Source organism: Vulpes vulpes, chromosome 5 (genome assembly GCF_048418805.1).
Source record: "Vulpes vulpes isolate BD-2025 chromosome 5, VulVul3, whole genome shotgun sequence".
Lineage (NCBI taxonomy): Eukaryota > Metazoa > Chordata > Mammalia > Carnivora > Canidae > Vulpes > Vulpes vulpes.
This window is the reverse complement of record NC_132784.1, coordinates 65,703,321-65,727,845: the sequence shown is the minus strand read 5'-3', so window position 1 is coordinate 65,727,845 and position 24,525 is coordinate 65,703,321. Positions and strand designations below refer to the sequence as shown.

At 53.8% G+C, this 24,525-nt stretch overlaps 2 protein-coding genes across 3 annotated transcripts; one reads left to right on the top strand and one right to left on the bottom strand.

The window, feature by feature from the left end:
* Positions 1-5,585: 5,585 nt before the first annotated feature.
* CTSF (cathepsin F) lies at positions 5,586-10,493 on the top strand. Its single transcript, XM_026004345.2, has 14 exons — positions 5,586-5,889; positions 6,132-6,230; positions 6,507-6,591; positions 6,684-6,745; positions 6,871-6,946; positions 7,522-7,635; positions 7,755-7,903; positions 7,992-8,088; positions 8,168-8,248; positions 8,908-9,027; positions 9,107-9,171; positions 9,271-9,361; positions 9,788-9,846; positions 9,928-10,493. Exons 1-14 carry the CDS (start codon positions 5,680-5,682, stop codon positions 10,000-10,002), a joined length of 1,383 nt encoding a protein of 460 aa, XP_025860130.1. The 5' UTR covers positions 5,586-5,679; the 3' UTR covers positions 10,003-10,493.
* Positions 10,494-10,629: 136 nt separating this feature from the next.
* ACTN3 (actinin alpha 3) lies at positions 10,630-24,396 on the bottom strand. 2 transcript variants are annotated; one of them, XM_026004347.2, is made up of 21 exons: positions 23,594-24,396; positions 19,462-19,576; positions 19,169-19,288; positions 18,766-18,852; positions 18,601-18,688; positions 18,051-18,129; positions 17,885-17,966; positions 17,089-17,174; positions 16,688-16,780; positions 16,024-16,254; positions 15,761-15,908; positions 14,563-14,713; positions 13,872-13,980; positions 13,640-13,780; positions 13,192-13,374; positions 12,645-12,779; positions 12,371-12,550; positions 11,835-11,981; positions 11,682-11,747; positions 11,002-11,160; positions 10,630-10,919 (listed from the first exon to the last, which is right to left on the bottom strand). In XM_026004347.2, the coding sequence occupies exons 1-21, from the start codon at positions 23,738-23,740 to the stop codon at positions 10,761-10,763; spliced, it is 2,706 nt and encodes a 901-aa protein (XP_025860132.1). In that variant the 5' UTR covers positions 23,741-24,396; the 3' UTR covers positions 10,630-10,760. The 2 variants fall into 2 exon arrangements, with proteins under 2 accessions (XP_025860132.1, XP_025860131.1); XM_026004346.2 differs by having other exon boundaries at positions 11,682-11,981.
* Positions 24,397-24,525: the final 129 nt, after the last annotated feature.

The window sequence follows — 24,525 nt, the reverse complement described above, 5'->3', positions numbered from 1 at the left end:
CTGTCTCCCAGTCCCAGAAGATTCTGTTACCATGGAGAACCGAGGCTTTAAAAGCTGAAATGTCTCACTTTACTAGGTAAAATTTTTATGAGGCGTCCTCCATTCTCAAAAGTCAGGAGATGGGTCTGAGGGTTCTGGAATGTATTCAGACCATAGAGCTGTTAATCATCATTCTCATAAATCAGGTCAGCATTTGCAGAAGGAAACCCTGCTGTTTGCTCCCTTGTCCCCAGAAAGGTCAGTTCCATCCGGCCATGACTTAGATATTGCTCCGTCTCCTAGATATTTTCATTTCTAGGCAGCACTTGCTTCAGTGTAAATGGTGCAGACCTTCTCAGACCCCAGTGGCAGGAGAGAGTGAAATAAACTCCTTAGGCTGGTATTTAGGAATGAGCTGCAAGTAGCTGCTATTTCTTTCTTTCTTTCTTTCTTTCTTTCTTTCTTTCTTTCTTTCTTTCTTTCTTTCTTTCTTTCTTTTTCTTTCTTTCTTTCTTTCTTTCTCTTTCTTTTCTTTCTTTCTTCTTTCTTTCTTTCTTTCTTCTCTTTCTTTCTTTTCTTTCTTCTTTCTTTCTTTCTTCTTTCTTTCTGTTCTTTTCTGTTCTTTTCCTTCTTTCTTTTCTCTCTTCTTTCTTTCTTTCTTCCTTCTTTCTCTTTTCTTTTCCTTCCTTCCTTCCTTCCTTTCTTTCCTTCCTTCCTTTTCTTTTTTTTTAGCAGCTGCTATTTCACTGAAAACTCAGGTCCTAAAAGGTGCTGCAAATATTACACACCATCTCAAATATTTTGGGGGCATACCCAATAAAACATAAATTTATTTATTTATTTATTTAAAACATAAATTTAAAATGAACTTCATCTTAGTGTAGAAAGTGATGTACAAAGGCAGACTTTTTCAAACATGAGTACTCCTAAAATTCACCATATTCCAAACTCCTTACCTGGACTTCCTGAAGCACAACCTGGGATCTTGCTCTGTCAACTCTTCCCCCTCTCTCCCCCACTACTCTGTCTCCTGGTGACCAAGACCTTAGTCTATTTGGCTGGCTTGGATGAACAATGCTTCCCTTTTGGCTCCGGCTTTCAATGGCCCTGGGGGATCCGCAGAGGCCAGTTTGAGAAGGAGAATCTTTGTTGGTATTAGAACTGGATTCAGGGGGCAGCCCCGGTGGCGCAGCGGTTTAGCGCCGCCTGCAGCCCGGGGTGTGATCCTGGAGGCCTGGGATGGAGTCCCACGTCAGGCTGCCTGCATGGAGCCTGCTTCTCCCTCTGCCTGTGTCTCTGCCTCTCTCTCTGAATAAATAAATAAATCTTAAAAAAAAAAAAAATAACTGGATTCAGGGACTCCTGGGTGCCTCAGCGGTTGAGCATCTGCCTTTGGCTCTGGGTGTGATCCCAGAGTTCTGGCATTGAGTCCCACATCGGGTTCCCTGTGAGGACCCTGCCTATGTCTCTGCCTTCTCTCTGTGTCATGAATGAATGAATGAATAAATAAATAAAATCTCTGGGGAAAAAAAAAAGAACTGGATTCAAACTCTGCTTCCCTTAGTTACTATTTCTGCAACTTGGGGAAGTTACGGATTCTCTTGTTGCCTGTATTTCCTGTCTCATGGGGCTGTTGTGCTAATGCACGAATGTGGCAAGGACATTGAGGCCTCACATGTAGTTAGTGCTTGCTAAATGTTAGCCATTATTTTTACTGTGGTTAATATTTTTGTGCACCAGGCACTCTTCTGGGAAATGCCTGTGGCAGGCAGACACTAAGGTGACCCCCATGATCCCAACCTCCTGGTATCCACATCTTGGTGTAGTCTCCCTTGTAGAGGCCACTTTTAGGCAAGAGGCTTAAGCAAAAGAATGTAGAAAGGGCCCACCGCGACCCCCACCGACCAACCAATGAGCTGAATAAGAACTGGCTCTATAGGCGACCTACCTCAAAATATCCATAGGCTTCAACTGACCAATGGGCTACTTACAATCAGACACAGTTACCAAGAGAGAAAGTCCCCATACCTCCTCACCTGCGTCCTTTAAATGCGACCATCAACCACTGCCTCGTGGCTGTCTCTGCTTTGCTGTCCTCTCCTCCACTCCCTTGCCATATTCAATAAAGTGTTATCTCCTTTGTTCAGCCTTGGGTTGAATTCTTTTACTGTGCACCCTGGCTTCTACACCATTAGTTGCCCCACACTTGGGGGCCCTATTTGATAGGGAGAGACACCACATTCCCCCCTCCCCTTGGGTGTGAGAGGGATCTGTGGCTTGCTTCTAAAACCAATGGAGTATACCACGGAGCATGGCAGAGGTGATATGTGACTATGTGTACGTGGTTATTTCACACAAGATTGTAACATCCTCACTTTCCCTTGCTGGCTTTGGAGGAAGCAAGTGGTCATGTTGGTAAAGCCCAACATTGTCAAACCTTGAGGGCAACTCATAGCCATCAGACAGCAAACAACTGAGGCCTCAGCCTGGACCTGAACACTGAGTTTCCAAGCAGATCTTCCCCAGGCCAGCCTCCCAGGACACTGTAGCCTGGGCCATTCATTTTGCAGTAATGTTTCACACAGTAACAGATAACAAGTATTTGTTACCCCTCACCTTCCAATCTCTTTGCTCCTGCAATTCTCTCCTCTTTCTCCTGAATCTTCAATATATTCCTTTCCATTTGGCCATTCACACCAACCCATAAGCATGCTCTAGTATTTGCCATCTTAAAAATTACTGTCCCAATGCCTGTTCTCTGGCTAGTTATCACCTTGTTTCTCTACTCCTCCATGGCAAAACTTCTTGACATCCTTGTCTCCAGCCATTGTCCACATTTTTCATATCCTCCCTCAACTTACCACTCAGTGAGGTCTCCAATGACTTACATGTCACCCAATCCAAAGGTCCTGTGGCATTCGACACAGTCAGCCACTTCCTCTTCCTTGAAATACACTCTCTTCTTTGACATCATCTTCTCAGCCTTCCTCCCTGCTCAATGTCCACTTCTTCCCAGTCTCCACAGCTGCCTCCTTCTTTCCTATTCAGCTTCTGAATGTTGGCATGCCCCTGGTTTTGATGCAGATAGACCAGGTCCAAGGACCCAAAGGCGGGCTCCTGCAGGACCAGCCAAGTGAGTCCTTGACTTCACATAGAATGGAAATCAAACATGAGCCAGCAAGAGGTGAAGGCAGAGTTCACTGAAGATACAGAGAGAACAGATACAAATGGAGTGTCCATGAGACTCTGAAAGGAAAGAAGCATGAATCTTTGTTTAGGGGTCTGGAGTTTTTATTGATGGTGGTTTGGTGTACACGTCCTCTCAGGTATCCAGGAACTGGTAGAACAAGGATGAGTGCTCAGGTGTCCTCTATAAGTCACATATGCCCTGGAGCCAGGGATCTAGGTGGCAAGGTGTTTAGAGTCAGGGGTCTTGGAGAAGTTTATGACCTTACCCAGTAACTCCTTAGATATTATCTATTGTGCTGGAAGACTCCAAAGATATTATCATTGACTCCTTGATCTTCACCCAGAGGACATACAAAAGGCAGTGTCAGGCAGGGGTGCATGCATAGAAGTATGGAAAGGAGAAAAGAAAAAAAAATCAGCTTTTTCTCTCATGGGGTCCTCTCAATTCCTCTGTCTTGGTTTCAATTTCCTCACTTGGAATATTTGTTTTCCAGGGTTGTGAGAATTGCCCAAGGTAACAAAGGTATGCCTTAAATATTCCTCTCTCCTCCCCCCGCCCTGCACCATTAATTATAATTATGCTCTCTTGCCTCACTCTGCTGAGAAAACTAGTCACCCTCTTCCCTAGACACTTTTCAGGTGACTCCAGGGTCCAGAGAGCAAACTTTGAGGAAGATGATTATTTCCCACAAAGGCCAGTGTGGATCTCTGGAAACCCGAATCTAAGAAAAGTCCACTGCCTTTGCTGATAGAAATCCCTATTTTTAATTCATTCAGCCTCAGACCTTTCAGGAGATGAAATGCATGTGGGAGCATGGGTATGTGACCTCCCATAGACATAGGTAGGGGGCTTGGGTCAACCACAGCAGACATTTCTAAGATTCTTCTGCCATGACCATGACTGGCCATAGTCATACTATTTATCATTCTAGAAAGTGATGTTATGCATTAAATGAAAGTTGGGTGACATCACGCCCAAGCCAGGGCATGCCAAAGGAGTCATTAAGTCATTCAACAAACACCTATTAAGTAGGTATTACGTGTAGCAGGGCACTGTGCTAGGTGCCGAGGAAGTGACAGCGAGCAGGACAATAGGATCCCTGCCCTGACCAGTTCCTGGCTTACTGGAAGACAGCCACAAGTGAAAAGGAAATTGCAGCCCAGTGTGAGAGGAAGTTCAGGAGCCAGGCATCTAGGAGTATAGCAGCAGTGGCAGCTAGCCCAGCCAGGGTCAGTGGGGGTGGGTAAGGGATGGTTTTTCTGGGGGGGTGTCCTCTAAACTGTGAACTGAAAGGTGTCTGGGAAGTGGGCGGAGGGAAGAGCAGTGTGAGGTTTCCGAGGTGTGCAAGAGCTTGAACTTCTCAGGAGATGCAAATAGAGGGACGCTGGCATTTCAAGTGCACAGCAGGGTGAGGACAAACTGGACTTTACTCCACCACTTTGTATTTAGAAAGCAGTATTAAGGTCCTGGGATTTTTTCCAGTAAGAGATGGGGGGGGGGTACCCTTAAGAGCCTAACTTGGGGAGTGCATAGCAGGGAGAGAGAAGCACCTGCTGGAATCCTTCAGGGCATCTCCTCTCAGACCTCAACCAGGATGGAGCTCAAAGCCGGCTCTGGTTTGGCTTCAGCACTTATTTCTGAGTAGCTGGAAAGTCACTTCATCTTTTTAGATCTCTGCTGCCGTAACAAGTCAGGCTTGCGCTGGGTGAGCTTTATTATTAGTTCTCCACACTCTGTAAACCTAAATTTACTCTCCATCCCCTTCTGGGATTTCCTCAATTCCCTTAAACTCTCTCTTCCCGGCTGGGAACACCTTGCAGGACAATTTCTCTTTCTCTCCACTAGCGTCTGAACTCCAAGCAGGCAGCACTATGCCCAATGTATCTGTTCATGCATCTTCTTGCTAGGCCCTGGAACACAGCTGTGAAAGCTTGAATAAACCAAAGAACAGTCCCTACACCGGACACCTCGCTTTAGCTGTTACCGTATGCCCTTGCGTGTTTGTGTCAGATCCTCACAACAGCCCGAGGCACTACCAAGTCCCAAGTGCCAGTTTGCTGATGAGCCAAGGAGCCTCAAAAGAGGCCATCAAGCTGTGAACCCAAGCTCTAAAACCAACCAACCAAACCAGTTAGTTACTATTGTCATTCTCAAGCCAGCTTCCTTTCCCCTCCCTAAACAGCTCCAAGGCCTAAGAGGATTATTCCAAGATTGCAGCTCGGCCCACGTGTCCACAGAACTGCCGCAAGGCTGCAGGGTACCCACCCCAGGCCTCCTCCCCACCCTTTCAGTCTCCCTCTCCCCTCCCCCTCCCCCTTTGGCGAAGACCCTCCCGCGTAGCTAGCGCGCCCCACGTGCCTCGCGTAAATAAGAGGGTGCGCAGGCGCACCGGGCCCGCGTCCATTGGCCGGCGCCCTGCTGCCCCGGGAGCAGGGGGAGGGACGCCGGCCGCTCTGGCCGCGGGCTGCTCCGCCCAGTCGGTTGGTCGGGACTCCGGCTTCGCCCTCGCCATGGCACCTTGGCTCCTGCTGCTGTCGCTGCTGGGGCTGCTCCTGGGCGCCGCTCCCGCCCCGCCCCGCCAAGCAGCCGACGCGCAGGCCCGGGAGGCGGCGTACCCGGAGCTGCTGGGGCCCACCCGCTTCGCCCTGGAGATGTACAACCGCGGCCGGGCTGCCGGGAGGCGGGCGGCGCTGGGGGCGGTGCGCGGCCGCGTCCGTCGGGTGAGAACGCGCCAGGGGTGGGGCTTCACGGGGCGTGCGTGAGGCGGGGCGGAGGGGAGGGGGTGGCTGGTCCAAAGGTCGGGAATTTTGGCCGGGACCAGGGGTGAGGGCGTTGGACACCCGAGAGACGAACTTCTGGTGATGGGGAGAGGGAAGGGGGTGGCGGCGGCGGGGCTGTGGAAAGGATGGGCTGTGGGGGTGGGGGGAGTAGATGTGCCTGCCTCACCCGCCCCTTCATCCAGGCGGGCCACGGGTCGCTGTTCTCCCTGAAGGCGACCCTAGAGGAGCCTCCCTGCAACGACCCCACGGTGTGCCAGCTCCCTGTGTCCAAGAAAACCCTGGTAAGTGATAGGGCTCCTGTGATTCCCTGCCCTCATGATAAGTCTGGGTCAAGAGAAGGCAGCAACTACCTCACCCTGAGTCACTTCCCAGGCCCTTAGGGCCAGAAATTAAAATGCTTTAAGAGCGGGGGTGACAGAGTGCTGGTTTTGCCTCATTCTGCACTTGTGGGGGTGATTGCCCTGGAAGTGATCTTCACACAAGGATCTTCCAGTTCCATCTTGCCAAGGCCTTGCTCCCATCCCAACCCTCAGACTGGCTTCCTCCTCTCCTTCCAGCTCTGCAGCTTCGAAGTCTTAGATGAGCTAGGAAAACACATGCTGCTGAGACGGGACTGTGGCCCAGTGGATACCAAGGTTACAGGTGCTGGGATAGCCCAAGGATACTGGCATAGTTCAGATCAGACTTCACTCGGGGTTCAGCCTTGATTTCTTCTCTGTTCCAACCCTATTCAGATGACAGAAATGAGACTTTGAGTTCAGTCCTTCCACTGTTGAACAAGGACCCCCTGCCCCAGGTGAGGAGCCCATCTCCATCTGGTTAGCTGGTTGTTGCTTTATTTCCCCCCTTTCCGTCACCCTGGCCTGGGCTTCCTGGTCAGTGTGAGAAGGATTTCTTGTAAAGATCCCTGTGCCTTTCCAGGATTTTTCAGTGAAAATGGCTTCAGTCTTCAAGGAGTTTGTTACCACCTATAATCGGACTTATGAGACAAAAGAGGGTAAGGATCCAGCCTTGGCTGTACTTGTCCCAATCAGATCAGGACCTTCTCCCCACTTGGTACCTTGGTGCTGGGGAGGGGAAGGACACAAGAAGCAGTACATCCTTTCAAGGATCCCTTAAATCCCCCAAGTTCTTGCCCAGCCTTGCAGGATTGGACGGTTACCTGGCCCATTCTCGCATCTGATTTTCTTGGTCAGGAAGCACGGGGTCTCCATCAGTCTGGATAGAATGGGATGGGGCAAAGGCCAGATTTTCTCTGCTGGTAGTCATTTCCCATGACCCCCTGTCTGAGGATGCCCTTTGGAGCCCATTTTGGTTTTGCCTTCACTCCTGGGTTACCATCACTTCAGTGTGGCCCCAAAAGTTATTTTCACCTTCCACTCATCACTTGCAGGTCTGGACCTCCCCCTGCCCCCAGCCCTCCCCCAGAGTTCTGTCCTTGAAAAGAGCTTTAGGCCTGATCCAGAGCCTACCTACTTCCCAGAGAAATCTGTGCTTGGTAGTCCCAAGTACCTCTCCTTTTATGATCTGCCTGGGGTCTAAGTCTTTCCTCTCCTGCTCCTTGGTTCTCAGAAGCCGAGTGGCGCATGTCTGTCTTTTCCAACAACATGGTACGAGCACAGAAGATCCAGGCACTAGACCGTGGCACAGCTCAGTATGGGATCACCAAGTTCAGTGACCTTACAGGTAGAAGTAGTGGCCAGAGCCCTCATGGAGCCTGAAAGAGTCAGGGTCTGCTCCCAAGGCTCCTGATCAGGGCTGCCTTATACTCTTAGTCTCCATCCCCTGCTCACTTTTGCCCACAGAGGAGGAGTTCCATACCATTTACCTGAATCCACTCTTAAGAGAGAACCGTGGCAAGAAGATGCGCCTAGCAAAGTCCGTTAGCGATCATGCCCCACCACCTGAATGGGACTGGAGGAGTAAGGGGGCTGTCACCAAAGTGAAGGACCAGGTTGGACCCCTAAGAAGCAATGGCAGGACATGAGGACTGCCCTGGGGTTGGGAGGGTACCCAGCCCTGATTTTGCCTGTCTCTTGCAGGGCATGTGTGGGTCCTGCTGGGCTTTCTCAGTCACCGGCAATGTGGAGGGCCAGTGGTTCCTGAAAGAGGGGACCCTGCTCTCCCTCTCCGAGCAGGGTGAGCATCCCACTCTACACCCCTGTCCCCAGCCCAGCCCCTCCAGAGGGCTCCTCAGGACCAGCCTTCTGTCTCCTAGAGCTCTTGGACTGTGACAAGGTGGACAAGGCCTGCCTGGGTGGCTTGCCCTCCAATGCCTACACAGCCATAATGACTCTGGGTATGCATTCATGGGATCAGAAGGGGTGGTAGGAATCACGTGAACTGGGTTCAGGTCTCAATGCTAATCTTTAATGAAGACATTGAACAAATCAGCTCTTTAGGAATGCTTTGAGTATTAAGTAAGGAGATAATACCTAAAGCTCTTGGTGCATAGCAGAGGGTCTTGGTATTTTTGTAATACCACTAAACCAGGTAGCAACACACCTCACCCTTGAGAAGAGGTATTGACTTAAATTGGCAATTTAGTTCAGCAGTGGGCTTCAGTGGCCCCAGGATGAAAGATTGAGGGACTGAGGTGGCTGTACAGCGACTGAGAGCCTGCAGGGGTCTGGGCCAAATCAGGAGCAGAACTGAGTAGGACGAGCAAGCCAAAGTGAAGAGTCCCAGGAGTGCTGGGATGAGTAAGGATCAGAAAATGAGAGTGGAGTTGCATCTCAGCCACATTTCTCACTGGTTACTCCCTCAGCCCCCTTTGTTTTGTCATCTCTAGAGGGAGGCTGTTGTTTAGGGTGCATGGCCTTGGTCTGGGGTGGATGGGGACCTTGAGACTTCACAGAAGGGGCTGGGTATAGCCCTTGGCCAGGAGAAGATGAGTGTAGGGTACTCGGGGGTCTAGATTTTCTCTCCCTACCCTATCCCACACCCACCATTCCCTAGGAGGGCTGGAGACCGAGGATGACTACAGCTACCAGGGCCACTTGCAGGCCTGCAGTTTCTCTGCAAAGAAGGCCAGGGTCTACATCAACGACTCAGTGGAGCTGAGCCAGAATGAGCAGAGTGAGTAAGGGTTATGGTGGGGACAGGCCAGGTGGGGTTGGGCCTGGGTGTCCCTGACACTGTCCCTCACCTGTCTCAGAGCTGGCAGCCTGGCTGGCCAAGAAGGGCCCCATCTCCGTTGCCATCAATGCCTTTGGCATGCAGGTAAGGCCTTAGCTCTGCTGCCCCTGCCCAACTCTTGCCAACTCCCTTGCTACTTGACCTTGGAGGTGTCCCCTTACTCTTTATTCTCCCCACCCCCAGTTCTACCGCCATGGGATCTCCCACCCACTGCGTCCCCTCTGCAGCCCTTGGCTCATCGACCACGCTGTGCTGCTTGTGGGCTATGGCAACCGTGAGTTCCACAGACCCCCTCTCTGCCCATCCACCTCAGATCACAGAGGTTGGACCACAGCATTTCAGGACCTCTGGAGGGGGAAGTTGAAGGAATGCCTGGGAACCTTGTCCTTACCTCTGCTTCAGGCCGTGGGCCAGGCCAGAGTTATCCACCCCCTCTCTGGGTTGGAAGGCTGAGGCAGTGGAAGGTTGAACTGTTACAGATCAATCATCTGCTAGAGGCGGGTGGCTGGGTGCCCCCCCTAAACACCAGAGCCACATCAGGTCTCCAGGAGGCTCGTAGGTGGGCCTGTCTTGCTTTCTGCTCTTTTTCTAGTACCTGTCACAGTAGGCCACAGCAGAGATTGGGAGAGTGCAAAGTGCTGGGGGCCCTGATTGGAGAATCGGGGGCCCCTGACCCCCTGCACTCCGCACTGCTTCCCAGGCTCTGGCATACCCTTCTGGGCCATCAAGAACAGCTGGGGCACTGACTGGGGTGAGGAGGTGAGTCTTGTTTCCTTGACCCTGGCTCTCCAGTCACATCTTGCCCTCCTGTCCTCACCAGCCCACCTACCATCCCTCCAGGGTTATTACTACTTGCATCGTGGGTCTGGGGCCTGTGGTGTGAACACCATGGCCAGCTCGGCAGTGGTGAACTAAGGAGCACCAGCGCAGGACCTGGTGCTGACCAGAGCCACCTCTTCCTCAGCCTGGCCTACACGTCCAGGCCCCTTCCCAGGAGGCACAGCTGACTGAGGGCCAGGCACCGGGTACCTCAGGGTGAGCAAAAGGAACTGGGTGAGGGCAAAGCCCCTACCCCCTCCACCCCACTCCTATCCTGAAGCTCCCCAACTGCACCTTTGTTGACTTGTGGTAGCTAGGAGGCTCTTGAGATGAAGGATGATGTCCTGGCAACTGAGGCTGGGGCCAGAACCTTGGGCTTGAGTAAGGAGCAGGTGGGAAGAAAATGTTCTGGTCTTAAACCCAGCTCTGTCTTCAGCAGGCTCTGGCTTCCTTCCCTGGCTTTCCTCTTTCTGATGCTATAAATTTTCTGGTACCCCTGGATCTAGGGACAGTGTTTCCTTACATATCTAGAGAAACTATTGTAACCACCTTTTTCTAACAGCAATAAAGAGGTGTCCTAGGCTCCAGTGTTGGTGTGAATGCTCAGTACCTACAGGCAAATAAGGGTGGTAGGGACTTCAGGAGGGTCAAGGGTGGGCAGCTGGTCCTGTCCAGGAGCCTGAGGGCCCAGCTTCTGCTTCAGGAACGAAAAGGAGATGGGGAGAAGCTCACGGATGGGTCTTTATTCAGAGGTATGTAGCAGGCTGTTCTCTGAGGCCCTTGCCCCAAGGGATGGATGGGATCAGCCAGAGGGAGTTCCCTCTCTCCGAATTGTTTAGTCTTAGGGGTTGAGGTCAGAGGTCACTCTCCCCATAGAGGGCACTGGAGAAGGCCACGTAGTCCAGGGCTCCAGGTGGAGCCCCAGAGCCCTTGTAGGGTGCCATACGACGGATGCAGTACTCGGCCTGCTCAGCAGGGAGCTCCCGCCGCAGCTCTTCAGGAGTGATGTAGTTCTGGGGGAGAGAAGGTTATTGAGGACACACAGATTCTGTTCCCTGTCCCAGCACTCTAGCCCCCTCACCGCCTGGGGCTCACCTTATCTCCTGCCAGGATCTTGAAGGAGGCCACAACTTGCTCAGCTGTGTCAGTCTCAGCTGTCTCTCGGGTCATGAAGTCGATGAAGGCCTGGAAGGTCACGACGCCGGCTGCGTTGGGGTCCACCATGGTCATAATTCGTGCAAACTCTACTTCTCCCTGCAGGGACAGAGGCCAGGCACCACACATATGGGTGCTAAAGCCAGAAGGCTCCTCGTGTCCCCTCATGGGCTCTGTCCAGCCTTGGCTTGACAACCCCAGTTACAAAGTCCTCTCTTCTCTCCGTGGGCTGTGTCGCAGCCTTAGGTCTGGCTTTATGGGAAGTTCTTTCTACTAAACTGAAATCTGCCTCCTGCCCCTGGCAATGCCCCTGTTGCCCTTTGGTCCTGACCTTTTTTTCTGGAGTTCTCTGTAGTGCTGTTTTTCTCTGGGTAAACATGTTGCAAGTTCAGACTTTCAAGTCACATACAACCAAGTCCAAATCCTAGCTGTGTTCTTGAGCAAATTAATTTGCCTCTCTGAGCCTTTGACAGCCCTGAGGCGAAGTGTAATTCTCCCAGCCCCAGTGGGAGTGATGGGGAAATGAAAGGCACGTGAAGGTGGGAGAGATACAGAAGGTGATCGTGATACAGGAGAGAGATGCTGATGGGACTCCTGTGATGCATGTTGGGGGCACTCACCAGATCATAGCCCATGGAGATGAGGCAAGCCCGGAAGTCATCAGGCTCCATCATCCCGTTCCGCTTCTGTAGTGCATGAGTGCATGTCAGACTTGGTCCTCCAGCCCCACCAGCCCCCACATCCACCGCCCACAGAATTGGGCCCTCGCTGACCCGGTCAAAGTGGTTGAAGGATGCCCGGAACTCGTTGAGCTGCTCCTGGCTCAGGCCCTTGGCATCTCGGGTCAGTACCTGGTTCTCCACTTCATTGATGGTACGGGCGATGGAGGTGAGCAGCTGCTCCCAGCCTACGCGGATGTGCTGGGGGTACAGGTAACAGGCCAAGTCAGAACGTGGCCAGTGCCTGGCCACTAGTTCCAGCTTTACTCCCAATCTGCTGTGTGATGCTGGGCAAGTCTTCCACCTTATTGGGCCTTTGTCCCTATCTGGAGGTTCCACTGAGGACTTAATTTTGTATTAAGCATTGTCAACCAGTCATGACCAATCCTGGCCTGGCTTTAGACCAGTATGTGACTCTGAATGGGTTACCTTCCCTCGCTGGATCTCAGTATCCCCATAGGCGCATTGGGGGACCTGGCCAAGCTGAACTGGGGGCCCTCCTGGCGCATGCATGATGTGTCCAGCTATGGCTTCCCTGGGCTTCCCCAGACAGGACCATCTTCCCGCCCTTCTAAGCAGGTGAGTCCCACCTCCATGCTGTAGATGGTGTGCTTGTTGTCAAACACTAGGCTCTCCTGCAGCAGCTGGTGGTCACCCTCCAGCCGGTCAATGTTGCTCTTATAGTTGATGATGTTCTGCTCCTGTTGCCGCAGTCCAGCCATCTGTTCCTCCAGAGAGCCAGCCATCCCTGTGGCTAGGCGCCCCACCTCCTGTAGGGGACCCAGGCAGGATGGGAGCTCCCAGCTCCCTGTGGCCCGGCCCTGGCCTCCCTCGCCCAGATTGACCCCACCATCCAAGCCGTACCTCCACCTTCCCCTGGATCCAGGGCCCAACAGCATTGGCTTGAGCTGCGAACTGTCGCCGGAGCCTCTCATTCAGCTGCTGCCGGGCAAGCTCTTCCTGCAGGGTCTGGTCACGGCTGGGCACCAGCTTTCGGACCTGGGAAGAAGGGTGCTTGTGCCTGGGGGCCACTGAGCCAGATGACAGCTTTGAGGGGAGACAGGCTCCAACCCCTAGAGTAGTCTCTGCTACTGTCAGCCAAGACGAACAAGCTCTTGGGCAAGTCACCTGACCTCTTTAGGCTTGTTTCCTCATTTGTAAAATGGGGCCGATGATACAACTGTAATTTCATTTGTTTTATAAAGATGTCCATACCCCAGGCTTAATTCTACTTCACATCAGGCCTGATAGAAAAATGCTGTTACAGCCAATTTACAGATGGAGCCGTGACAGGCCGGGTGGCTTATCCAGTGCCCCACAAAGGCTGTGACAGATCCCAGATCCGTAGCTTGGGACAGCTGAGGTTTCGGGGGCTGGGGGGAGGCAGGGAGAGGTCAGAGGCAGCACTGACCATGTCCCACTTGGTGTTGATGTCCTGTGGTGTGAGGTTAATGTAGGGGTTGGTGGAGCTGGGCCGCAGTCCATACGTTTGGCAGATCTTCTGGATCTCACCCTGGATACCGAGGATTGCTCCTCGCTCTCGGTCAGCCTCTGGCAACGTAGCCTTGAATTGCTCATGTGCAGTCAGCAGGCTCTGGGAATGACAGGTGGGCAGCATTAGCCAGCAGCCTTCACTTCCCACAGGCAACAGAAAGGGCAGCAATGTGCTACAGGCCAACCAGTGGGTCCACAGCAGGGCTGGCTCAATGCAGGCCTCCTGTCTCCCAGCCTAACATTTGGGAACTGGAGTTTCCCTCCGGTCCTCAGTCCCCAGGAACCCAAAGAAAGGGCTGACAGGATTCTAGGCCAGCTTCCCTATCACCCCATCCAGCCCCCCACACTGGAACCCCTGCATCCACCTGGGTTTCCTCCACTGAGTGCACCAGCCACACGTCCTGCAGGTCCTCCACGGCACCATCCAGCCAGTTGTTGAAGGGTGCTGCCCGACGGGCAAACTCCAGTTGCAGCTGGTCAATGGTCTCCAGAAGCTTCTCCATCCGCTAAGGGCCATGGGGATAGTGAGTCAGCAGCCTGCCCAACCCTCACCAGCCTCCAGTCTCCAGCCCTCAGCGCCCTGGCCCCCAAACCCACTTCTAGTGCGTCCCTCCTCTTCTGGGTCAGTGTGCCCAGATTGTCCCACTGGTCGCAGATGGCCTGGCAGCGGCTATTCACTGAGGCTGCCTCATGGTAGTCCAGCTCACTGGGGACCAGAAAGGGGATAATGGAGGGGTCAGACCACAGCCTAGATTTCCTCCTGACTGCCTTCCTGGGACTGGAACAAATGCCCGAGGTGGTGAAGGCGCTAGGGAGCCAGGGCAGGTGTGGTTGAAGGAGAGCATTCCGGGGAGGTGGAGATAAGGGTTCCAGTGCATTCCTTGGGTAGGGGGCGCTCGCGGGCCCAAAGCTTCAGTCCCCAGCGAAGTTTGGATGAGGGTGGTGGGATTGTGCGAGAAGGGGCGAGTTTACAGGAGGAGGCGGGGAAGCCAAGGCTGACGGGGAGATTTTGAGCTAGCTGACCAGGGCCCGGAGTTGAAGGGGACGGTCAGAAAACGGGTAGGTCACGGGGGTGGGGCAGGCGGAGCGCCGATAGAGTGTGGGTCCCGCGATAGGGATGGGGTTACGGGAGGAGGGTCGGATCAAGTGGTGATGGGGAAAGATGGGACACCAAGGCGGGGTTCCTGAACTGAGGAGGGCAGTGGGGAGCAGAGCGGGCGAGGGGCGAAGCCAGGTAGGGCAGTTGTCACCGAGCGGCGGGCCCAGCAGCGCAGCGGACCACGCCTACTTGAGCTCCTGGGCCAGCGCGGCGATGTGCTCCACGCGGTCCTGATGCGCTGCCAGGTCGCTCTCAAAGGCCTCGTGGCGCCGCAGCAACGCCCGCACCTCCTGCAGGGAGGCCGACTCGTAGTCGCGCTGGCTCAGCATATCCTCCTTCCCTACTCGGAGAGAGGCCCGGCTCGGGTCACCCAGCGGCGGCCGCGGCCGGAGCCAGGGGTTCCAGCCAGGCTGAGAGTCCTTATCTGTGAAATTGCAGGTGATGACACCTGCCCAGGGGGTTTGTTCTGCGATGCCAGGGTGATAAAATTAAGTGAAGCTCCTGCTCCTGGGTATGACCTGTAAATGACGTCAGCGTCCCTGATTCTGCAAGTCTCAGGGTGGTCCTCGGTACAGTTGGGGTATTACTGCATAGCGAACTACCTCCCAACGACTCTAAACCCAGTGAGCTCCGACCTGGTGTCCTTTGCTCACCAGCTTCTACAATGCCTGGCACAGTGCCTGGCACTTGGTAGACCTAGGAATATTTGTTGGATGAATAAATGATGAATGTAAAAGCGCTTTGAGAACGAATTACCATTATTTCTCAAAATCATAACAATAAAAATCGTAGCTGCAGCTATTTATTGAGGGCCACTGCATTTTGCAGAGAAGCTAACAGGTTTAAAGATTCAGAAACCTCAGAGTCCCATAAATAGCTATATATTTAAGGAATTCTTGCTGTAGCAAACCACTGTTATCCTTTATGCCTATAATCCACTATTAACGTTTGTCTGTTATTTATAGGCAGGGATCATTTATTTGTAGGATCAAAATCCCTGATAGAATACAGAATGAATGTTTTCATACAGAGCAATATATTTGACTCGTGCAGTGTTTTGCCATCAGCATGCTCTGAGCCTAACATTCCTGCTGTTAGGCTTGGGGACCCACCTGCTATAGGTACAAATAAATGACAGATTAATCAGAGCTGAGCTACAGAAGGCCAGAGCCAGGAGACAGGGGCTCAGGTTTACAGATGAAGAAACTGGCCCAAAAAGGAGCAGTGACTTGGTTGCACAGAAAGTCAGAGTGGGTCTAGAAAACGAGTCACTACCTTCCTGGCAGAACACTTCTCCTGACCCTGTACATTCCGCCAGGACACCCCCTCCACGCACCCATACCAGTATCTACCTCAGGACAGACTCAAGCCCATGAGGTGTTCCTACCCCGGGTCCAGGCTTCATGCAAGGAGGCTTTCTGCTGGAATTTCTCAGCCAGGTGCTGGAGCCGCTGCAGGCGCCGGATCTCTGAGAGCAGCCAGTCCTCATAGCCCTTCTCTACTTGTTCCAGCCCACGCCATGCATTGGCGATATCCTGTGGGGCAGGCAGAGGTGCCCTCCATCAGGGTTTGCCCATTGTACAGATGGGGCCAATGTCACCTAGAGGATGTGGACCGAGCAGGGGTCACTCTACCCCTGGCCTGACTCACCGAGACGAGCTTGCCCTCGGAGGGCATGAAGGCGGGCCGGTGGCTCAGCCGCAGCTTGGTCTGCAGTGTATTGAAATTGATCTCCAGCTGGCACTTCTCCTGCACTCGGGGTGGCTTATGCAGGCGCCGGTAGTCCCGAAAGTCCTCCAGCTTGCGCTGCATGGCACTCATGCTGGGCTCGCCCACACGGTTCTCCAGCCATGGTATGGTGCGACGGATCCATTCCAGCAGCTGCCAAGGCCAGGCAGGTACAGTGCAGAGAGTTCTGAGCTGGTCTGCTCACCCCACCTACCCCTCTCTACCCATACTGGGGCTGTGGCCAGAAGGCCAGGCCTCAAGCAGAATACGGGTCCCCACTCATCAGGGAAGGAGTAGGGTAGTAAATGTCCTAGTCCAAGGGCCTGTGAAGGCTGGCACAAAGCAAAGAGCCATGCAACTGCTCTAAATATGGGTGAATGGATAAAGGATGAGTGGATGAATGAATGGTGAGTGGATCCATGAACAACCAGGAGCCTGGACAGGCAGAAGGGGCAGGAGATGAGTGAAGATGGCAGGAAGAGGTGGGAGGAGGCCAAGGCCCCTCTAAGGTGAGGGGAGCTCTGCAAGCCCAGGCCTGGGCTAGCCGGGGTCAGGAGAGCACAGGTATGGGAGGCTTCAGTCTCACCTCACTGGCAAGCTTCTCGTACTCCTCCATCAGCTTCTCATTCTCCTGGTTCACAGCCAGCACCTTGCAGATCCTGTTGGCAGCTGTCTCTGCCTATCATTGGAGTTGAAGAAAGTGGGCACTAGAACGAACTGCTGCAGACACCCCAACTCAGCCTTCCTCTGTAAAGCCCTTAAAACCTGGGTCCAGGCAAGTAGGGGAGCACATCTTTTTGGATGAGGAGGGAGCTTCCAGGCCAGGTGCCTCTGCTCCTGAATTCCCCAGAGTCTGAGGATATGCAGATGGGACAGTGGCATTCCCACCCAATGGGGGGCCAGCACCTCCAAATGTGAGGATGCTGCCAGGGTTAGGTCCCTTGGTCCACAAACCCAGCTCGAGCAGCAGCAGCAGGGACCCCCTACCTGCTCGGCCCCGGCAAAGGCATGGTAGAAGCAGGAAACATAGGTCATGATGGCCTTTTCATCAGGCTTTGGGGTGTTCACGATGTCTAGGGGACAGCAGTGAGGTATTTATTGGCTATTGGCCAAAGCCAGGCTTGGGGAACAGACTCATGCCCCTAACCAGGTAGAGAGCCCCCTTGAGACGGGAGGGGTAGAGACACCTAGTCACAGCCACCAGCTGCCAGCTACCCCAAATCCAGTGTCTGCCTCTTCCCTGAAGCCCTCTCTGATCACCCTAGGGCCCAGTAACTGTCCTGTATGGGGTGAAAGAAGCGTGAGGGAGCAGGTGTGGGAACAGACTCTACAGCCCCCGAGAAGCACAGTGCCTGGTGTGTCTAACATCCCATCACTCTGGGGCCATCTATCTGTCTTTTCCCCAAGTTCTCCTCATCCATTGGTACCCACACATCCAAGTACTCAGAAAATATTTGCTGCCTCAACTCACTAAAGCCTTGCTCGGCCAAAGGGACAAAAGGCATGACCTGCCCCCAAGGAGCTCCTATGCTCCCAGGTGCCCCTAGTATAACTGAGATGTGAGGCAGAGGGTGGTGCCATTAGGAGAGAGACAGGAGAGGCAGGGGGGCAGGATAGAGGGCTCCTGGAGATGGGGGCCTGGGACAGGAAGGAGTTTTACTAGAGGGTGGGCTGAAGGGGAGAGCATTCCAGGGGAGGGAAGAGCAGGGGGCAAAGGGGTGAAGATTGGACCATGTTTCTAGTCAATGAGCAGAGTCCTCGCCTGTGTGGGGCTCCCTCTCACCTTCTGCATCCAACATCCTAGGGATGTCCAAGTATTTCTCTGCAACCTCGAAGGCCGTGTTTAGATTGCCAATGGGGTCATCCTAGGTGGGTGGGAGCAGGGGAGGTGAAATGTCACCTGAGGGCCAAGGTTGAGGAGTCGGGGCTCGGAGGCGGCAGAGGCCTACCTTGCGTAGTTTGGCATAATCGATGAGATCGGGGCGGTGTCGGTGGATGAGAGCACAGAGGGCCAAACCATCCTTCCAGCTGGACAGAGAGAAGGGGAGTCAGGCCTGGATTCAAGCTGAGGCTCTGTCCTACCCTCCCTCCAGGAGCATCCCCATCAGGACAGTAAAATGGAATAGTCTAAACTCCTTGGCTTGGCATCGGAGGTCCTTCATTACCAGATTTGGACCACCTCCTTCAAGCTCACCATGATTCCTTCATATACCCTGTCCTTGGGCCACACCAGTGTCTGGATGGTTCTGGCCTCTAGGTTTTTGCTCACAAGGGTCCCTCTGGCTGGAATGCCACTCCAGGGAGGTCTCCAATGCACTCCCTCAGGGATCCTCCCTCACCCTCTTAGACTCGATTCAACATCAACTGAACCCTCCTCCTCTCAGACACTGTTCCGGGAACTTGGCTGTGGTGGCCCCACTCCTGGGGCTTGTGGCAGGGCCTGCTCTGTGCCCCAGAGCCCAGTAGAAGCCCGAGTGCTGTGCTGACCGGCTGACAGACCTGGTGTGGAAGTTTTGCACGTTGACGTTGCGGTACGGAGCTGTCTTCCGCTGGCACCACAGGAGCAAGCCTTCCTTGGCAGAGGTTTCTGGGTGGAGATGGGGAAAAGTGTTAGCTGGGGAGGGATCTGGGCCCTCTCACCCTATGGGCTTCCTCATCACTTACCCTCCACAGAGATGTCCTGGATAGCAAAGCGAAGGATGATGGTCCAGATCATGCCCAGGGTCATCTTCAGGTTCCCGTCAACAATCTCTGTAGGGTGGGGAATGCAGACAGATTCCATCTGGCATTCAAGGCCTATACTGCCTCAGTTGCCTTCCTCCCTGCTCCATTCTTTGGCCCTTGTCTCCCATGCCAGAGCTGGTACCCAGTAAGTGTTCAATCATGGAACACCTACCAATGCCGGGTCCTGTGCCAGCACTTCAGATTCATTTGCCCCTTAACGGTCCCTCCCATGAAGCATGGATGGGTAACCCCACAATTGAAAAGATAGGGTCCCAGAAGTGACTTGCTGACATCAGGACCACCCTCCAAGCCCCTCCCAGGCCTCTTCCTGCCACTTCCTCACCTTCAGCACCAATGGACACCAGCTTAACCCCCTTGCTGGCAATGAAGTCCAGGGCCTTGTTGACATTGGCAATTTTGTGGAAGCGCATCTTGCCTTTGTCTGGCCTGGGTAGCCTCTCTCCTGGGTGTAAAAGGAGAGGTCAAGGGTCAAAGGTCACAAGAAGCTGAAGACATTGTCCTCAAACTTCCCACTCCCCCACCATGTCCCCTCCAGCACCCGGCTGTCATGTTCCCCCTAGCTCTCTGGATTCCCCTAGGTCCTGGGGTCCCTGTGCATTGATTTGCCCTCCTCACCTGAAATGACCTCCAAGAGCAACATGAGTTTGAGGCCATTGCGGAAATCCTCCTCTATGTTTTCAATCTGGGTGCCAGCCTTGCGCAGGTGTGAGTTGCACCAGGCAGTGAAGGTCTGGAGGACAGAGAACAGCACTCAGACCCTAGTACTATGTCTGGGGGACAATAGGGACATCAGACCCCAGGCCCCAGCCACTGGCTTCTCTGCATCCAGGACCAGTCCCCTTTTCTCTCTGAGCTTTCGTTCTCCTGGAGAAGAAAAAATGGTCTCTAGGGCCCACACCAGCCCCAGTTGGAACTTGGGGCATGTCAGCTTTGGCCAGTCTCAAGTACTGGAGGGGGATTTGGAAAATTGCAAAGTGTATGCTCCAAAGTGTGGGACCCTCTGACACACAAGGGCCAATGCAGGGTGATTGTACCCTTCTAAAACCTGAAAAATTCTGGACTGTGCACCAATGTTACTGTCATCTCAGTGCCACTGACATCCCAGGGCTATTGTGAATTGGCCTCCAAGTAGAACACGAGGGTACAAGAGCTTTGCCAGTCGCGAGGGACCAGCTGGGCACAAGGACCAGGCTGACCTAGGTCCTGGAGGTGACTGCCCTTTCCCTCTCCCTAGAGTCAGCTCCAGCCTCAGCCTCCATCTGGGATGGGAGGGCTGCTATGCAGCTCTGTGTTTACTGGGAATGGAGGTGACCTGCAGCCTGGTACACAAGTTCCACTAATCCACCAAGCCTTCAAGCCCATCAGCTGTAGAGTCCTTGATGGAGTCTATACTACTCACTCTGTGACCTGGAGCATACCCTTTGCCCTTCCTTGTGCTCAGTCTCCCCATCTGTGCAATTAACTGGCCAGACTTCATGATGTCCCATGTCCTTCTTCCTCTGATTTGGTAGGATTCTAGAATTCAGAGCACTCCCCCCCAACAAATAAATTAATCCTGGGAGATGGCCCTGGAAGTCTTTTGGAATTATTTCCCTCAGCCAGCTTTTCAGCTGCCCTAGAAGGTGGACTTGAAAGATGATGCTTTAGGGGGATCCCTGGGTGGCTCAGCGGTTTAGCGCCTGCCTTCGGCCCAGGGTGTGATCCTGGAGTCCCGGGATCAAGTCCCACATCAGGCTCCCTTCATGGAGCCTGCTTCTCCCTCTGTCTGTGTCTCTGCCTCTCTCTCTCTCTCTCTCTCTCTCTCTCTCTCTCTCTCTCTCTCTGTGTGTGTCTCATGAATAAATAAATGGGGGATCCCTGGGTGGTGCAGTGGTTTGGCGCCTGCCTTTGGCCCAGGGCGCGATCCTGGAGACCCGGGATTGAATCCCACGTCGGGCTCCCGGTGCATGGAGCCTGCTTCTTCCTCTGCCTGTGTCTCTGCCTCTCTCTCTCTCTGTGACTATCATAAATAAATAAAAAAATTTAAAAAAATATTAAAAAAAGAATAAATAAATGGAATCTTAAAAAAAGAAAGATGATGCTTTAAATACTCAAGGGACTGTCATAAGGAAAGGGAGTGAGCTTCCTGTCACTGGAGGTATATAAGTGAGTGCTGAGCACTACTTGATGGGCCCCAAGCCCAGGAGAAGGCAGTTAGTCTCTGTAGTTCTCTCCAACCATGGAGTCTGAGATGCTCTGGGTGTAAGATAAAGCAGGGGGAAATGCAGGACTGGGTGGGGCTCCCATGGTAGAGGAAAGGGCATTCTTTCATCTGACAAACATGACTTAATGAAATGTGATCCCTGAACTAAAGGAGCTCACAGCTGATCAAAGAGTCGTGTTGGTTTGAGAAGTGCTAGGGGAGACTAGTGTCAGGGAAAAGCAGGAAAGCGTTCTTCAAATCATGTGGACGATCTCTTGGGGAAGGCTAATATTTGATCTGAGCTACAATGAAAGACCAGGAATTATGCAGAGAAGGGCAGGCAAGGGCATTTCATGCAGAGGCAGCCACGCAGGCAAGTACTCAGCAGTGAGAAACAGTTGCTAGGTTTGTAGGGTTACAGCTATCTGGGTGCCACTGGAATGAAGCTGGGGGTGTTGAGGTATAAGTGGTGAGAGGCGGGCCGGAGGGGCCGCAGGGGCCAGGTCATGCACGATCTTGGGTGCTAAGCCAGGGAATTTCAACTTGATCCTGAGGGCAACAGGGAATCAGGGAAGCTTCTGGGCAGAGGGAGGCGGGCAGAACTGTGTTTTAGAAAGCTCTTTCTGTTGGCAGAGTGGAGGCAAACAGCCTGGCAGAGCAGAAGAGAGAAGTGAGAAGCTGGCAACTGGAATGGGGGGGGAGGGGGAAGGGTGTCAGGAAGGGGAATGGGGTAAGGCCAGAGGATAGAAACACTCTTCCTTGCTGAAGTGTAAGCTTCCTGAGGCAGAGGCTTTATTTTGTTTCCTGCTAAAGTCCTGACACCTAACACAGTGCCTGGCCCAGGGTAGGACCTCCCTAAGAAATACTGAATGAATGTTCTTGAATGAAGTTGAATGAAGAGGACTCAGGCATCAGGCAGGAGCAGGAAGGAGTGCTCTAAGACACAGGGGTAGGGAAGGGGTAGGCAGGGGTAGGACGGGGCTGAGCTGAGTACAGAGATGCTCGGGTTGGAGGTGAAAGAAACTCTGGAACGGCCAACTTCCAGGGATGCTGCTTAATTTACAGAGCATCTACGTTGTGCAACCGTTGAATGAATGAATGAAGTGGGAGGCTGTAGGCTGGGATGGAAGGGTATTCCTGATATTTTATTGAATGAGGAAGACAAGTTACAGACTAACATGTGTCTTATGAAGGGCATGTGGACCTGGATCTGAGAGAAATCTGGTGGGTGGAGTGGGGGTAAGAATTGTCACAGAGCAGATGGCAGCTGGAGCCAGGGGCAGGGATGACATCACCAGGAGACTGCCAGACCCAAGGACCCAGCCCTGCTTGGAGACAGGTGCAGGAGGATCCAGAGGGGAGGCGTGTCACCCAGACCTAGTCAGCTGAGCCTCCTGGACTCTGGGGTCATCTCCTGTCATCTAACCCTGCAGAAGTGCTCTGATTCTAAATCCTAGGATTCTCAGATCCTGCAAATTCTACTGAGCACTCCTGTTCCCTGCCCTTTCCTGGAGTCACATACTGTTGGCAAATGCTCAGCAGGGTCCAATAACTTCATGGTGTCCTCCCTCTCCCTGGCCTGCCACTCCTCAGTCTCCTCACTCTAGACCGGATCATCTTCTCTTTTGGGAACCCAGGTGTCCTCCCCCGCCCACTTGGGAAAGTCTGGGAGTGAAAATAGATCAGGGAGGGGGCCTGAGTGCCCTACAAGGCTGGGTCTGGGCAGCAGCTGCTCATGTGCCCCATGCCAGCTCCCCCAAGGCGCTGCCTCAGCACAAAGTGTCCATCTGGCCAGAGAGTCAGGTTACTCTGTAAGGGGACCCAGGCTCCCCTCTTTCTTGGCCTTGTGACCTTTTTAGCAGATTTAGGGCCCCTGGGGTGGGGAGGGGTATCTTGGGAAGGAGTGGGGGTGGGGCAAGCAGGGGGCAGGGGCAAGCAGGGGGCAAAGACCCTCAGGTTGGTGGGGGGAGGGATCCTGTTTTCTGACAGTATATGATTTGGATCCTATCGCTGTCCCTTTCTGGGCCTCAGTTTCCTCATTTGACAATTGGGATGGTGTGGCAATGAAGCCCAGGGTGGGGAGAACAGAGAGGAGAAAGTAGGGAGGGTCTGAGAGGGTTGTCTCCTCCCGCACATACCCAAGTCCAGTAGTTGCCAGCTGGAAGTCCTTAGGGTGGGATCTGGGATATTTAAGAGAGTCGAGGGGTCTGGGGAGAAAGATTATTTTCCCCACACTCCCCAAACTTGTATCTCCTGGGCTTCACCCAATCCCTTTTGCTAGCAGAAGTGGGACAGTGGGCCCAGGGTGATGAACCTGAGGCCCAGGGTGATGAAGGGGGGCAGGGACCCCAGAAACTCTCCTGTTATTCTCAACCCCTCACGAGTTCTCCCAGCCCTCTCTTCCAGCTCTGGGAGACAGTGGAGGACTGGTGGGCAGAACCCCGACTAGGTCGTGGAACCTAGTTCCACGGGCTCTGCCCGCAACGTGCTGAGATGCCAAGGACAAACAGCTCGGGCGGGTTCCCAGGACTCAGTTTTGCCATCTGAAAACGGGTGAGCACTCACTTTCCGCTGCTGCTTCTCCCAGGCCGGGTCGAGCAGTAGGTCGCGGTCCCAGTCTTCCTCCTGTTCCATGTACTCGCCGCCCCCGCTGCCGCCCACGAAGGGCCCCTCCCCGACCCCCAGGCCCTCGGGCTGCATAACCATCATCATCTTGCTGGGGCTCCTGGCTCTGCTCCGCTCCGCGCTCTCCAGAACACCCGGGCCGCGTTAAGTAGCGCCCGGCCCAGCCCCGGATCGGATTCGCGCTAAATATGGGGGAGGTGGGTGGGGCCGGATGGGGGCGAGGGCGTTCGGGTAGGGACCAGGCAAGAGGTTGCCCTGAGACCAGGGGACTGAAGGATTTGGGGGCGCCGGGGTGGATCCCATAGCGGAGATTCGGGGTTCCCGTTCCGGCTCCGCCTCTTGGGTGCTGTGTGACCATGGGAAAGCCACGGCCCCTCTCTGTTTCCTCATGAGTACAACGGAGATGACGATAATAATAGTGACTGTTGACCGCTACAAGCTGCCTCTTAGGCCTCCTCCTGACCCTCTGCCTGCGTCGCGCTGGTGGGAAACAGAGAGCCCTATCCCCATTTCACAGTCAGAAACACCGAGGCGCCAACCTGTTTGAATGTTTTCTGGGGTGATGGAGACACTCGAGCCTGGGAAGGGGTTCCAGGCCAGCTGGATGGGATGATGCAGAGCTATTAATATCGGGGCGGCTGGGGGCTGAGGGGGAATGTGCTGAGCCGGGAAACCCCAACGCCACCGAGACTGCAACTCAATCCTCCGAACCATCCAGCGAGGCCAGAGGGCGGGGCTTCTGCGGGAGGGGCGGGGCACCGCGGGTGGGCGTGACTAGAATGCGCTGCCTTAGCCGGCTCCAGCGCCAATGGGATTCCAAGCTTCTCCAAGGCTCCTGCGGCCGCCCAATCACATGTCCGCATCTGTGGGCA